The sequence below is a fragment of the Bos javanicus genome, chromosome 9 (assembly GCF_032452875.1).
Source record: "Bos javanicus breed banteng chromosome 9, ARS-OSU_banteng_1.0, whole genome shotgun sequence".
Lineage (NCBI taxonomy): Eukaryota > Metazoa > Chordata > Mammalia > Artiodactyla > Bovidae > Bos > Bos javanicus.
The window spans coordinates 60,499,091-60,513,529 of NC_083876.1; the positions used below are offsets into that span (position 1 = coordinate 60,499,091).

The 14,439-nt window shown below is 44.0% G+C and overlaps 1 protein-coding gene across 1 annotated transcript in view; it reads left to right on the top strand.

Annotated features, from left to right (window-relative positions):
- Positions 1–12,543, top strand: part of MDN1 (midasin AAA ATPase 1) — a 140,236-nt gene extending 127,693 nt beyond the window's left edge. The window contains exons 91-102 of the mRNA XM_061427816.1: positions 116–217; positions 1,106–1,307; positions 2,400–2,570; positions 3,618–3,781; positions 4,479–4,568; positions 5,661–5,776; positions 6,574–6,748; positions 7,873–7,946; positions 8,036–8,150; positions 9,179–9,242; positions 10,186–10,328; positions 11,105–12,543. Coding sequence (XP_061283800.1) covers positions 116–217; positions 1,106–1,307; positions 2,400–2,570; positions 3,618–3,781; positions 4,479–4,568; positions 5,661–5,776; positions 6,574–6,748; positions 7,873–7,946; positions 8,036–8,150; positions 9,179–9,242; positions 10,186–10,328; positions 11,105–11,293 — 1,605 coding nt within the window. The 3' untranslated portion in view covers positions 11,294–12,543. The remainder of the gene's footprint in view (positions 1–115; positions 218–1,105; positions 1,308–2,399; positions 2,571–3,617; positions 3,782–4,478; positions 4,569–5,660; positions 5,777–6,573; positions 6,749–7,872; positions 7,947–8,035; positions 8,151–9,178; positions 9,243–10,185; positions 10,329–11,104) is intronic.
- The last annotated feature ends 1,896 nt before the right edge of the window (positions 12,544–14,439 follow it).

Here is a 14,439-nt window from a genome sequence, read left to right on the forward strand (position 1 = left end):
CGCAGATTCAGAGGGCTGACTGCACGTGACTGAGGGGAATTGTACGCAGCACAGTCTGTAACCAAGTGCTTATTCCGCTTCCTGCCCCTCACTCTCTGTGGCTTGGATTTCACAGGAACACGGCAGTGGAGCTGCGGATGCAAACCAGGCAGAAGGCCACGAATCAAGCTTCATGGCGCGGATGGCCTCCCAGAAACACACCAGGAAGAACACACAGGTCTCTCTCGCTCTTCAACTAAACTTAGGTGAAGGCTGCGTGTAAGATAATGCTCCAGATACACTGGTTAAAAAAAAAAATTCCCAGCATTTGCTGTCCCACCATGATGGCATCCTTGGTTAGCAGACCAGGACTACTGGGCTTCTTCCCTTTTTCTTGCTGGGGACAGACAAACGCATATCCTGATCCCGTGATGCTCTTGTTCTAGAGCCTAAGAACCAGGTGGTGTTGCCAAGCTACTAACCGGTAGCACTCTGTTCACTGTCCATTCTCTTCTGTGTCTGGTTTCTTTAATTCTATTCAGTTCTGTCCTATCCTATTCTGATCCTGTTTTATTTAGCTGCACCGCGTAGCATGTGGGATCTTAGTTCCCTGACCAGGGATTAAACCTGGGCCCCAGCAATAAAAGTGCTGAGTTCGAACTGCTGTAATGCTGGCAAATTCCCTATTTTCTGTTTTAAATACAAGATTTTAAAAATGGGGTGCTATTTATGCACGTGACACAAAATCAGTCTATAGAAACCAATGCCCTAGAAAGCTTCCGTTTTATCCCTGTGCTCAAGCCACCCAAGGGGCTGTCCTCAGAGCATATTGGTACTACCAGTCTTGTCTTCTAAGAGATTTACTGCATATGTAGCATATGAATGGATGTTTGTGCGTGTGCACCTGTGTGTGAGAGAGTGTCTCTTTGCCTCTTTGCCTTTATTTCAGATATAAAAGTATATCATAGAGATTGCTCTGTATGTGTAGAGATCTTCCTATCAACAGCTGCATTGAATTCCACTCTTGTATGGCTGTACCTAATTTAATCAGCCCCCTGAGGATAAACGTTATTTTTATTCTTTTTGTATTACAAAGTTCTCATGAATTTCCTCATATTTCCCACAGAGTTTTAAGCGGAAACCTGGGCAGGCCGACAACGAACGCTCCCTGGGTGATCACAGTGAGCGTGTGCATAAGAGGCTGAGGACCATGGACACCGAGAGCCATGCCGAACAGGACCCGTCCCAGCCCCAGGCCCAGGCAGAGGACGCGGAAGCATTTGAGCACATCAAACAGGGCAGCGAGCCCTACGATGCACAGACCTACGGTACAGAGCTGGGGGCCCTCCCTCGCTCGTCAAGCTCTGTGAGCGCCTATGCTGACTGTGTGTCTGCCAGGTGTTGTTACAAAGTCATCTTAAGAGGCAGGGGAAATGACCTCTCAAACGAGTTTCCTTTTAATAAGAACTGTTCAGATATACAATTTGGTTTTGAAATAAAGGTATCTGTAGCCAAGTGGGTTTCAGTGCTCAGGGTTCTGGGTCTAGTGAAGCCTTTTAAATATTATTGGTGACGGTTGGCTATCCAAACCCAGCACTGGTCTCAGGGGTCTGAGTAGCAGACGTTTCTTCACTGTCACTCTGCAGTGGTTTAGAGCGTAAGTGACAAAGAAAACAAGATCTCAGTATAGGAAGTCAGTCATCACTCAGTCTCCCCTCCGAGCTCTCTCGGTGACTTTTCACTGTTTCGTTCCTAACGTAAGCTGGTATTGATAATATGACACAGAAAAGACTGCTCTCCTGTGGATTACTCTCTTCTCTTCCTGTCCCCACCTTTAAGAAAAATGAAGCAGAACCGACGATGACTGCCATACATGGGGCTTTTATGTTGTGCCTAGCACTGTTCTGAGCTTTGCAGCCTGATTCCTCTAGTAATCTCGAGCTAGGATGCCTCCATTTTATCATCAGCATCCTGAGGCCAAAGAGGTTTAAGGACTTGTCCAGGGTCACGATGCTGGGATACCCACGTTGTCTTTCTGTGCCCCCTACCCTCCACTGTTATACTTCATCACTACAGTTTCTCCACCCATGACTTGGCAATGAGGATAATTCCATTAGCTGCTCTGAGTCATGCACTCAGCACGTTTATTCTGGTTCAGTCTCTGATCATAGCAATAAAAACCCAGCAGCTGAACATCCTGTTCTGTGGTCACATGTACGGTTACACCATACCCTTACAGTTTCTAGGGAAAGCAGGGAAATAAGACACTTAGGTCAGCAGCTCACAAGCCAAGTACTGTGTCCGGTGTCCAGGCCACGTAACTAGTCAGTGGTAGAATCTCTGACCAAAAGCACACCCACTGTCAATGACTCTGTTCTGCAAAGAGCTAAGCTTTCTATGTGTATGCACTTTGTTGGCAGATGTGGCCAGCACAGAGCAGCAGCAGTCTGCAAAGGACTCCAGCAAGGCTCACGAAGAGGAGGAGGTAGAGGATAGCTCTGTGGACCCGGAGGAGCAGGAGGAGCTCAGAGCGGTAGACACAGAGCCGCTGAAGCCAGAGGAGGTCAAGTCGGGGAGCACGGCCCAGCCAGGTGAGTGAGTTCTGTGGTGAACTCCCCCTTCCCACCTAAGCTCCTCGATTCTTGTGCTGTTGTCTTGCCTGGTCTGTTCTTTTTACGTCCTAACCCATGACTTAGATACTCATGTGTCCATAGTAACTCCCCTGTACATACTTCCTTTGGGAGTAGAAAGGTGGGGGAGTGGTGTTACAGGTCACTGACATTCACGGAGAAGCCCAAGTTCCAGACAAAATCCTGGCAGTCTTTCTTAAATATGTAGAAGAAAACAGAACAGTGCACATACTCCAGTTGTAACCAGAAGAGATTCTTGATTACTAGAGAAACAGTATTTTTAATTATAAAATATGCAATGTTAGCATAAAATGCAATAAAATGTTTAAAGAACTAGGGAAATGCATGTGAGAAAGTAACACTAACTTCTTACATTTTATAACTATTCCATTTCATAACCGACCCCAAGTGCTATTACAAGGCAGTTCATTTTTTTTTAATGTATTCAACACACATGGAAAGAGAACATCAGCAATGAAATAAATGCAAATTCAAAATAACCTGCTAAATTCAACAACTGCTTCTTCTTCTTGCTTCTTCTCAGGGGCGTTAGAATCACAGACTGCCATTATGGGACAGTAAAGACATAGCTCTGTGATTAGCTCTTCCTTGATTCAAATCCAGACTTTGTCTTACTTAATTTATAGGTGGAGGCAAATTATTTGTCTTTGCCACAGCTTCCTCATCTTTAAGATGGAACCGTGATTTTAATTTTTATTTTTATCAGTGTTCTGCATGCACACAGTTTAATGGATCACACAGTTCTACAAGGCTTGTCAGGGTTAAACAGTTTCCCCTACTTTCCCCTCCCCAGAACACAACAGGGTGGAGAGAGAGGGGAGTTAAGGGAGTGCGAATTGGCAATGACTGTCTCAGAGAGAAAGAACACAGGGAGCTGACACGTTAATGTGCTGGGAGGTCTGAGTGACTGTAAGATTGACATGTGACTGAAGGCTCAGTCTTCATTCTGATGTTATGGTAAGTAAAACTCGGTCCTTGTGAGAACAGGCTCTGAAGAGATGGAGATGGAGACCCAAACTGTTAAAACAGAGGAAGACCAACACCCCAGGACAGACCCATCACACGAGGAGACAGAGAATGAGAAACCAGAGAGAAGCCGAGATTCCACCATTCACACAGCCCATCAGTTACTTGTGGACACGATTTTCCAGGTCCTAAAACTTTTAACAGATCACCACTTTAATAAGTTGACAATATGGAATTATAAGTTACTTTTAATTCTTAAAAACTTTATAAGCATCTGGTTGTTTGGGGGCTTCATATCATATCGATCTTTCAAGGAGTACTGTTGGTATGACACACTTCTGAGTGTGTCAAGTAACACACTGGGCAGGTGTGTGAGCACCTCTCTGAGCAGGTAACACACTTCGAACAGCCAATCCTAGAGTCGCTGTGGGAGGTCTCTGTCCTTACCTGGCCACGGTGGGGGGCCTGGCCTTCTTCTCAACATTCACCAGCCTTGTGTTGGGAGCCTGCAGTTCAGTTAAGTTTATGTTGGTTAAGCAGTAAGCATCTTTGACTTAATGCTTTCATTTAGGAAGAGCCAATTAACTGAGTTTTCCCAAACTGTTTGACCTAATGGTAGTCTAGATTAATCAAAGAACATTTCTGTTATTGATACCTTCCTAGGTACTTTGGGATTTATTAATGTTCAGAATTTCCTTTTTCCATCTTACCCTCAAAAAAATGGGAAGGAGAAGAATAGTTGTCTGGCATCTTTTGTGCCATTAAATTTGCTCAAGTTTTGCATCTCTGTGGGAGTTCATACTGCAGGGAAGAAGGCAACTAAGGATAATAAATTAGTGATTCCAACCTGGGTCTCCTCTATTTGTGACTTTTCCCTCTTAGCCCTTCTTAAAAGATGTCAATGAGCTAAGACAGGAGCTGGAGAGACAGCTGGAAACATGGCAGCCACATGAATCTGGAAACCCAGAAGAAGTAAGTCACTGGTCTTTTACTGAATATCTTGACTTTCTAAGATGCAGCAAACCTAATAGGTTCTTAACTCCAGTTACCTTGGTAAAGGAAAGGAAAGTGAAGTCGCTCAGTCGTGTCCAACTCTTTGCAACCCCATGGACTGTAGCCTACCAGGCTCCTCTGTCCATGGGATTTTCCAGGCAGTAGTACTGGAGTGGATTGCCATTTCCTTCTCCAGGGGATCTTCCTGACCCAGGGATTGAACCCAGGTCTCCTGCATTGTAGACAGACGCTTTACCATCTAAGCCACCAGGGAAGTCCAGTATATGGAGAATATAATTTTAAAGCCTGCTTTGCCACTAGATGTACAACTTAATTAAAACAAAAACTGATGTTTCATTTTTTAACTTCCATTCCTCACTCTGTAATGGAAGTAATGGAGGTGACAGTGGTTGAGACGTGGGACAAAAGTCTAATACTATGTCACTCTCTGAATAGACCACCAGGAACACTGCCAGCTGACGTAAAGTGGAAGTGTAGATTAACCAAAAGTTTCCTTTTTAGTGAGCTTGCATCCTAAATTTATTGTATATATGTATACACAAATATATCTGTTATCATCATTCTCATCACATGTATGTAATGATTGCTGTGCCATAATTGACCTAAAAAAAAAATGGAGCTTTGTACCCAGGAAATAAGCACACTGTTAAGGGTGTTACTTGAGAGATTTGCCCTTGTCACTTTTGCTTTTGAAACGAGACCCTGAGAACCCATGATTTAAGTGGCTGGATCTCCTGACACCAAACTTAACCATCACAGCTCCCTCTCCATGTGAAGGGTACACATTATGTACCCCTCATAGGAGATGTGAATAAGGCACTGATCTGGTCATGAATTCCAATCTTTTACTGCCTTATTGAAATTTCATTCTTTCTCATTGGAACTGTGAATTAGTGGCTTTGGTGGAAGAGGAGACATTTTAAACGAAGTGAATCAGCTTGCCAAGAGAAGCAAGTTGTTTTCTTCTGCTTTGCTTCAAGCCCTCGTCTTGCTGTAATGACCTTGCCTGGCTCTGACATTCTAAAGGCACCTTGCATATTGTCGTCACAGGAGAAGGCCGCAGCGGAGATGTGGCAGAGTTACCTGGTCTTAACTGCGCCTCTGTCACAACAGCTGTGTGAACAGCTTCGTCTTATACTGGAGCCAACCCAGGCCGCCAAGCTGAAGTAAGTCTTCTGCACTGGGGGCACTCGTGGCACCCTGAGGAGATGCCAGCATCGCCTTTTCTGCTGAGCCTAGGACCGACCAGCTGTGGTGCTGGCGTCTAGGTGGCCATTCCTGCTGCACAGGCACCAGTGTGGCGTCCTTACCTTGTTGCCATGTTGTTGTCTCTACAGAGAAGCTTCTGTGACTAGTTAATGGGATGAGGAGACTAGCTGAACCTTGGGGGTGTGTGCTGCTCACCCTCTACATGTTGGGTCACTCACTTGCTGCACGCATCACTCACCTAGATCTTTCCAAAGTGAAAGTGAAGTCACTAAGTCGTGTCCGACTCTTTGCGACCCCATAGACTATAGCCTACCAGGCTCCTCTGTCTATAGGATTTCCCAGGCAGTAGTACTGGAGTGGATTGCCATTTCCTTCTCCAGGGGATCTTCCCAACCCAGGGCTCAAACCCAGGTCTCCCTCATTGTAGACAGACGCTTTACCATCTGAGCCACCAGGAAAGTCCAAAGGGGTGCCCAAAATCAGAGTTTTAGAACAGAAAAGAGACTCCAACACTTAACAGTTAATGCAAACTTTTTTTTTCCTTTTTTAAAAAGTGTTTTACATTTTCTAAAAGGACCTAATCATTATTGCCACATACATATCTGTTTGCTGCTGATCAAGAAGATCCAGGCAGTCTCAGTCGACAGTAATACTTCATTGTGCCAGGATACTGGTTATTTGGTGTAATTGGCTGTCAGGTACTGTTACTGTGCTTTTAGCTCTAATCTTTGTTCTGTTTGGTTAAATTTAATAGAGGGGACTATCGAACTGGGAAGCGACTGAACATGCGGAAGGTCATTCCATACATTGCCAGCCAGTTTCGGAAAGACAAGATTTGGCTTCGAAGAACCAAGCCTAGCAAACGGCAGTATCAAATCTGTCTGGCTATCGATGACTCTTCCAGCATGGTGGACAACCACACCAAACAGGTAAGGAGTAGCGGTGCAGTGACGGTTGGGGCCACCTGAACGTATCTGGACAGAAAGCACTTTGGAATACCAGTTAGTTCTGAGAATGTGATACCATATTTGAGAAGACCTAAACGTTAAACAGTTCGAAAGCAATTTCAGGATGTCCCTAAGATTGTGGTCTCTTAGACTGTAGATCTTTTAGATTGTTGTATTTCTTAGCCTTGCTGTGCAGCTGTCTAGCTGCAGGGTAAGTCAGTCCGACAATGTTTATTTTCCACAAAACATGATGCACTGTACTGTTTGAGGCCATGCACAGTTTAGAATCTGAATATCTCTGATTTTTCTAAGAAAAAGTCTTCAGTATACATTTCTTTAAGTCTGTGTAGAGTTAGTGTTTTGTCAGTATTAACAGGGCTTAGGAGCCTGGGTAGAGTTCCTTACAACCCCACCCACCGTCATGGACATGGAGAGTGGTGGGAGGTTCCGCAGAACCTAAAGTCTATACATACACTTTGCTGGGAAACAAAAGCATACCATCTAAACCTGGGTTCAAGTCTCAACTCCCCACTTAGTACATGACTTTGGGCAGGTAATTTTACTTCTTAAAAAAGGATTATAACAATACTTAACTCAAACTCATAGTTGTTATGAAGACTAAATGAAATAACATATATAGAGCACTCGGTTCAGTGCCAGGTACTTGATACATGTTCAGTAGGTGTTAGTTGCTATAAATATCTTCTTTCCAGTTGAATTTAAATTCTAAAACTATACCATCATGTATGCATAGATTAGAATAAATAGGCTAATAAAATCTTTTATCCATGAGAGATTATGTAGTCAAAAAAGCAGGGGGAAACCATAATTTATGGACCAAGTTTCTGGAGATCACTTATATTGGGTAATGCTAAAGCAGACCTTTCCTACTACTATAACAGATACTGGGTTTGGTGCCTGTGGCATTAGTCAGGGCCGAAGACTACCAAGGCCTCTGAGTTGGTGAACAGCCATATTGATGGTGTTCCCCTGTGTGCCATACCAAAGAAATAGCGTTTCCTGTGGGACTCGTTGTATAAAGAGTTGAAAGGCATTGGTGTCAAGAATACCCTGATGCCTTCAACCCTCCATTTTCTGTTTTACAGCTTGCCTTTGAGTCTTTGGCTGTGATTGGAAATGCTCTAACCCTTCTGGAAGTTGGTCAGATTGCAGTATGCAGGTAAAGGTGCCTTTTAATCCCTTTGGGAAACCCAACCTTTTTTGCCATGACAAAAAGTAATTCCCATTGTTTGGTTTTTCTCCTCCAAGTTTTGGAGAGTCTGTAAAGCTATTACATCCATTCCACGAACAGTTTAGTGACTACTCAGGGTCCCAGATTCTGCGGCTCTGCAAATTCCAGCAAAAGAAAACCAAGATTGCTCAGGTAAGTTGATGAGATCACATGTCTTCTGAAGTTATTTTCCGGTATGAAAGTGTAAGTCGCTCAGCCTTGTCCAGCTCTTTGCACCCCCATGGGCTATGCAGTCCGTGGAATTCTCTAGGCCAGAATACTGGAGCGGGTAGCCTTTCCTTTCTCCAGGGGAATCTTCCCAACCCAGGGATCGAACCTAGGTCTCCAGCATTGCTGGCAGTCTCTTTACCAGCTGAGCCACAAGGGAAGCCCTTTTCTGATATAGGAAAAACATAATTTTTAGGACTCTCTCCTCCCTAATATGGTAAAATTTACAATAGAGAATAGTCCTAAACCTCAGATTGTGTACCACTGGAATAGAATCTCCTTTGGCTTCCATTATTAAATACCATGTGACCTCTTTTTCTGTTACTCAAAGATCATTTCACTTTGCATCATTGAGTTTTTGGCTCCCTACTTTTTTTGAGCAGTTCGGAGCATTTTAGGAAAATGAACCACCTCCCAGTACGCTTATCAAGTGGGTCAAGGCCAATTTCTCTCCACCATTTAGCCTAGAGAAGTGATGTGAAATAAAGCTAGTGACTTGCTCAGGGTGGCATGAGTTCAGAACAGTGTGGGATAGGAATTCTCTCCTGATTCCTGTCTTAATTTAACTTCCTTCCTTATGCACATGTTGTGAGGGGGTTTTTGCCCTTTTTTGCTCAGTTATTTTCCTTTCTTGAGAGACAGCTCTTTGGTTCATTTGGGGAGTTATTGACTTCCTATCCCCCAGAGTTAAGTGTTTTTTTTTCCCCTCTTTGGGGTTTCTAGTAGAACGCTAGTGGGGTATATGCCAGGGATACAGGTCTAGGCTTGAAATGCCAGCACCCAAGGCAAATGCCAGGGGCAAGGCTTGTCAGTCCTTTGCGGGTGACTGGAAGGGACAGTTTGGTTCCTATAGATCTGAGATGATCACTTAAGGGCCAGATGTAATTTCAGTCTCTGTGACAATGCAAAGAGTTAAATAGTTTTCTAATTGTCTATTTCTGGTTTTGGTTTAGTTTCTAGAGTCTGTAGCCAACATGTTTGCAGCCGCTCAGCAACTCTCGCAAAACGTCAGTCCAGGTAAGCTGTGTTCTTTGGTCTTTGTTAACAAAACACTTTTCTGCTCCTGTATTATTTGCAAATTGCTTGTCTCACTTCAGTGTACCTATCACCATGTTTGCAAGTGTATGCTCAATAGGAAAAGACATGAACAGGGGATGATGGGAGGTATTAAACATTCATGCAATTTTTTATTTGGTAGATTTGAGTTCATTTGTGAAAGGAAGGAGCAAGGTATGTGGAATTAAATGTAAAGAGTATTCTGTAATATTTTAGTAACAAAGGAAAGCAGAGGACAGTGTAATTTAGAAACCAGGTGATCCATCCGTGATTGACTGGGGCTTTTGCAGCACACCAGTTCTAACCCTTTCCTAAATCCTCCATTCTGATTGTACCTGTTGAAGCAGGTCATTCACGCCTCTCAACACTTGCTAATTTTCACTGAAAATATAATGTGCTAAAAATTTTTAAACATTTTTATTCACTCTTCATTTTAGAGGTCTAGTCTATTTAAGTTTTGTTTAAATGAGTCAATTTGAAGGGAAAAAAAAACATAGAATTTAGGTACAGGAAATTGACAGAAATCTGAAAGATACAGTTCCACCTTTCTGATTTGGGTCCTTTCTTCTAGTGGTCTGCTCAGGACTGCTCTTTGTATACTTTATATCCATAAACATGTGTTTTCATTCTCATATGTTGTTCTACAACAAAGTTGATCTAAATGTGACATATCCCCAAAACACTATAGGGAAATTGTTTTGTTGACAGAACTGTTTGCACAGCCTTGTCTCTGCCTCACACATTCAAAGTAATAGATCTAATTGGAGACCCTCTTTGTGCCAGAATTCATCAGCTTCAGAACTGTTTGGTTTTACTAGTTCAGAGAAAGCCTGCCTAATCTGTCTTACCATGGTAGTTCTCGCCTTGTTTGAGTTTTCCCCTCCTGCTATGTGTTCCTCTCCAGAAATCGCCCAGCTCCTCCTGGTGGTCTCGGATGGACGCGGCCTTTTCCTTGAGGGCAAAGACAGAGTCCTAGCAGCAGTTCAGGCCGCCCGGAACGCTAACATCTTTGTTATTTTTGTTGTGTTGGACAATCCCAGTTCACGGGTGAGTGACTACTAACAGCCACTTTTCTGGAGATAAAGTGAGAATTCCCTCCAAGCTGTTCTATCTGAAAAATGGCCTGCATCTCACCATTATACCGAGAACTCCTCTAACAATCGTGGCATCCTGAAGGGCGCTGTTTGAGGCATCTTATAGTTACGTTCTCATATAATTGCACAATGACTCGGTGATGTAGGCATGGTTATTCCCACTCTGCAGCAAAGGACAAACACAGAGAGGTTGTAGGTAACAACTCGAAAGCCATACATACTAGAGGACCATCCTCTGAACCACTCACTGTGATGACTGGTTCTCTGGAGGGTCATCTCCCTCTGCACAGCATCACCACAGGCATTGCAGCCTTTGTAACAGGCCTTATCCGCTGGAAACATAGCCAGCCCTTCCTAGGTACTTGTATCTCAGCAGTGCCCTCCTCAAAGGAGCAAGCATCGGTGGCTACATGAAAGGTATCCACAAGAAGTTCTGTTCCAGGGGAAGTCCCATCTCTCCAGGTCACATTAAGGCCTAAATAGCAAGTTGAAGACTTAACGTGAATTATTCCAAGTATAGAATAGGAAACACCATCATAGGGCAATCAGGTTTGCTCATCTACCCCTTTGCCTCCCTTTCGGTGTCCATTCGCCTGGAAAGGATACTCAGAAAGAGATCTGCCTCTTCCTTAATAAGAGCTACTTTTATATGCAGGAACCTATTGTCTGCAAAAGAGATCATAAAAGAGCTGATTTAATTTTTCTCTTCAAAATGTTTTCTGTTGCCAGGATTCTATCTTGGACATTAAGGTACCGATATTTAAAGGGCCTGGAGAAATGCCTGAAATCCGATCTTACATGGAAGAGTTCCCATTCCCATTTTACATAATTCTCCGCGACGTGAACGCACTTCCCGAGACGCTCAGCGATGCTCTCAGGCAGTGGTTTGAGCTGGTGACGGCCTCTGACCACGCATAGAGCAGGAGGAACACAGTCCCAAGTGAGACTTGTAACTGCGCTCAGAATGTCACACTGCTTGCCAGGAGCTCCCTTCTGGAGAACTGTTTCTGAACTCCTAGCTTGAAAATGGTATTTTATCTTAGACCTGATTTATAAACATTCACCCAATAGCTACAAAAAATTATCGCAACGTAAGTTTCGATTTCAGGGCCTTTATGCTCCCTGCTGTGCCTGGGCTCCGGTTCTTATAACAAACCTGGGGCAGTGAAGGAACAGCAGCAGAAGGAACCCTACCCTTGGGCCCAGCTGCCTTTTCCCCTCACAGTGACCCTGGACACCACGTCGAGGAGATGCTGCCGGGAACATGGGACTGTGCCAGACCTCTGGACAAAGGACTGAATAAAGGGAGTCTCCCTTTTGACCCTGCCCTATGGCTTAGCCTTGCTAAGTCCGCAGTGTGTACCCAAAAGCCGTCAAATGGCTGAGACAGCTCCAGTTTATTTTTAGAGAGTCAGTGTATTTTCTTACCATGCTTCTTGTGAAAGGAACTACCTTCTCTCCAAGGGGAGGAACCTCATGCTGCGTGTGTTCTCATAAAGCAACCAGACATTATGGGAGCCCAGATCCTCAGAGAATGACCCTCGGGTCGTGTACGAAGGAAGGGGCTTTTCCCTGTGCTCCTTCACCTTTGCTGCTTTGGGAGACTATGCAATGATGGAAAGATGATTTTCCCTTTGTTTATTCCATTCTCTCAATGCCACAGTTCCTGTTGTTGTAGTAATTTATTTCTTTAGTTCATTTTTTCTTAACAGTTAAGAGGAAGAGTCATTCCTCACATTGCTTTCAAGCTGAACTGAGCCAGGCTCATCCTGGAAAAGAAGTGCTATGTCAGAAGAACTGAGCAGCCAAACCTCTTTTCCCAGTCAGAAATCCACCAGCGGTTTTTCAGCAGTTTTTTATTTACTTGGCCAAAAAGCAGTGCTTGAATACTTGAAACTGTGCTGTGTTCTATTTAAGTTCTGCCTGTCCAAATGTCCTTTTGTAGACAACATGCCAGGATGTAATTGTCCATCTCCATGTGTGTTACAGTTACACTGTGAAGTGTGCCACCCTTCTGAGGTGGTCCTCAAAGACACAGATTGCTTGTTGTTGTTTAACCAAGTGTCCTAAAGCATGTACCTGAAGTTATATCATTTTTTTTTTAATTCTAAAAAGCTATGCAGCTTGTATTCTGAAAAGTATTAAAAAGTATACCACGGTTGATGTCACTTATGACCATTCTTAATGGAATATGACAAGAGTGTAAAAGGTGTGCGAGGGGTCTTGACTGCTGGATCAGGCAGCTGTCACTAGTTGATGCTGTGTGTCGTGACCCTGCAACTCAGTGGCTTCCCTCAAACAGCCCCAGGGTCTGTTTCTTGTGTTCACGTCTGTGGTGGGTGAGCCTCAGCATGCTGGCCTCAGGGCAGAAGAAGGGCAGGATGGTGGACGCACACAGTGGCTTGTAAGGGTGCTACTCCAAGATGCGTTCTGAGTGGAAGCGATGTATCATGAGCCAAAGGCCTCTGTGGGGCCGGAAGTTTAACCTTCCTGCAGGGAGGTAACAACCCACATTATGACTGTGATGCAGTCCATCATATCTCCCTTTAATTGACAAGACCAGCTAAGCTGGAGCATCCCAGTTGGTATACCAACATGAGTGATTCCCTTGGCCCTAGAATAGCTATCAAGAAGAATTTGAGTAAGCAGGTTACTGAGGAGTGTCATTTCCAGTTTGTGCTGTGATGGGAAAAGGTTAGGAAGCACAGCAGCAGACACAGGAACTGAGGGGGTTGATTGGGAAGCGTGACATGCCTGAGTCACTGAGAAGCAGCTACTGTGGATGCTTGCTCGCTCAGTCTCTCACGTGGAACTCAGCCTTTCCGTCTGCCTCACTTTGCTCTCCCATCTCCATCCAAACCCCAAATCTTGTCAGGTCTCACTTCTAGACATTTATCTTATTCTGCCCCTTCCTTTTGCTGTCCTCTGTACTGTACTGCAGCTGGATCTCTTTTAAAATGTAGCTCAAACTACTAATCACCGTGCCAGCTTTACTCCATCATAAAGCATCCTTGGAGATCTTTCTGAATTCCTGTGAAGAAGGTACTATTTGTTGTTTCCTGGCCTAGCTCCCTTGTCTTCTCTCCCAGCATCCTCACCACACTATTTGATCTGCTCACAGCAAACCACAGGAGCCCTAGAATCTGCCAATGTTCCATGTGTTCTTTGGAATTCTCTTACCCACTTTGCCTTTCTGATGAACACTTAGCTCAGATAAGGCCTGGAAGAAGAATGTGCTCCCATGGTAGGAGCCTTGACAGCATCTATAATACTACCTTAGACTTATGTCTTCCTACCCTAAGAGTGATTCTGAGAACAGAAGGCATATATGACTCAGGAGAGCATTACCAGTGTCTGGCATAAGGGGATGTTTCTGGATGAAAAGAAGAAATAGTATAAAAATGTCTGTTCTCACGTTACTTTATAGATTAAGATTCTAAGATAATTTAAAGGAAAATGACAAAACATTTCTAAAGGTCATAGACAAATAGACACTTCCAAGATACTACAGGATAGTATTACTGCTTAGTGAAAACACAACAAAAACCTGGATGAAATAGCTGTAAGGGTTATTCAGACCCTAAAAGAATTTACCAAGACCATCACAAAGCCCAGGAAGATGCTGCTGCTGCTAAGTCGCTTCAGTCGTGTCTGACTCTCTGTGACCCCACAGACGGCAGCCCACCAGGCTCTTCCGTCCCTGGGATTCTCCAGGCAAGAACACTGGAGTGGGTTGCCATTTCCTTCTCCAATGCATGAAAGTGAAAAGTGAAAGGGAAGTCACTCAGTCATGTCCAACTCTTAGTGACCCCATGGACTGCAGCCCACCAGGCTCCTCCGTCCATGGGATTCTCCAGGCAAGAGTACTGGAGTGGGGTACCATTGCCTTCTCCACAGGAAGATGAATGAATGGTTAATAAATGGTGCTGAAACTATAGTTCACAACTGGAAAAGAACTTATATCCCCAATATGCTATAAAACAAAATTCTAGGTGGAGTAAATATTTTAAACATGAACAATGAAAAATTTTTAACAAAGGGAGAAGATGAAAATAATCAAAATA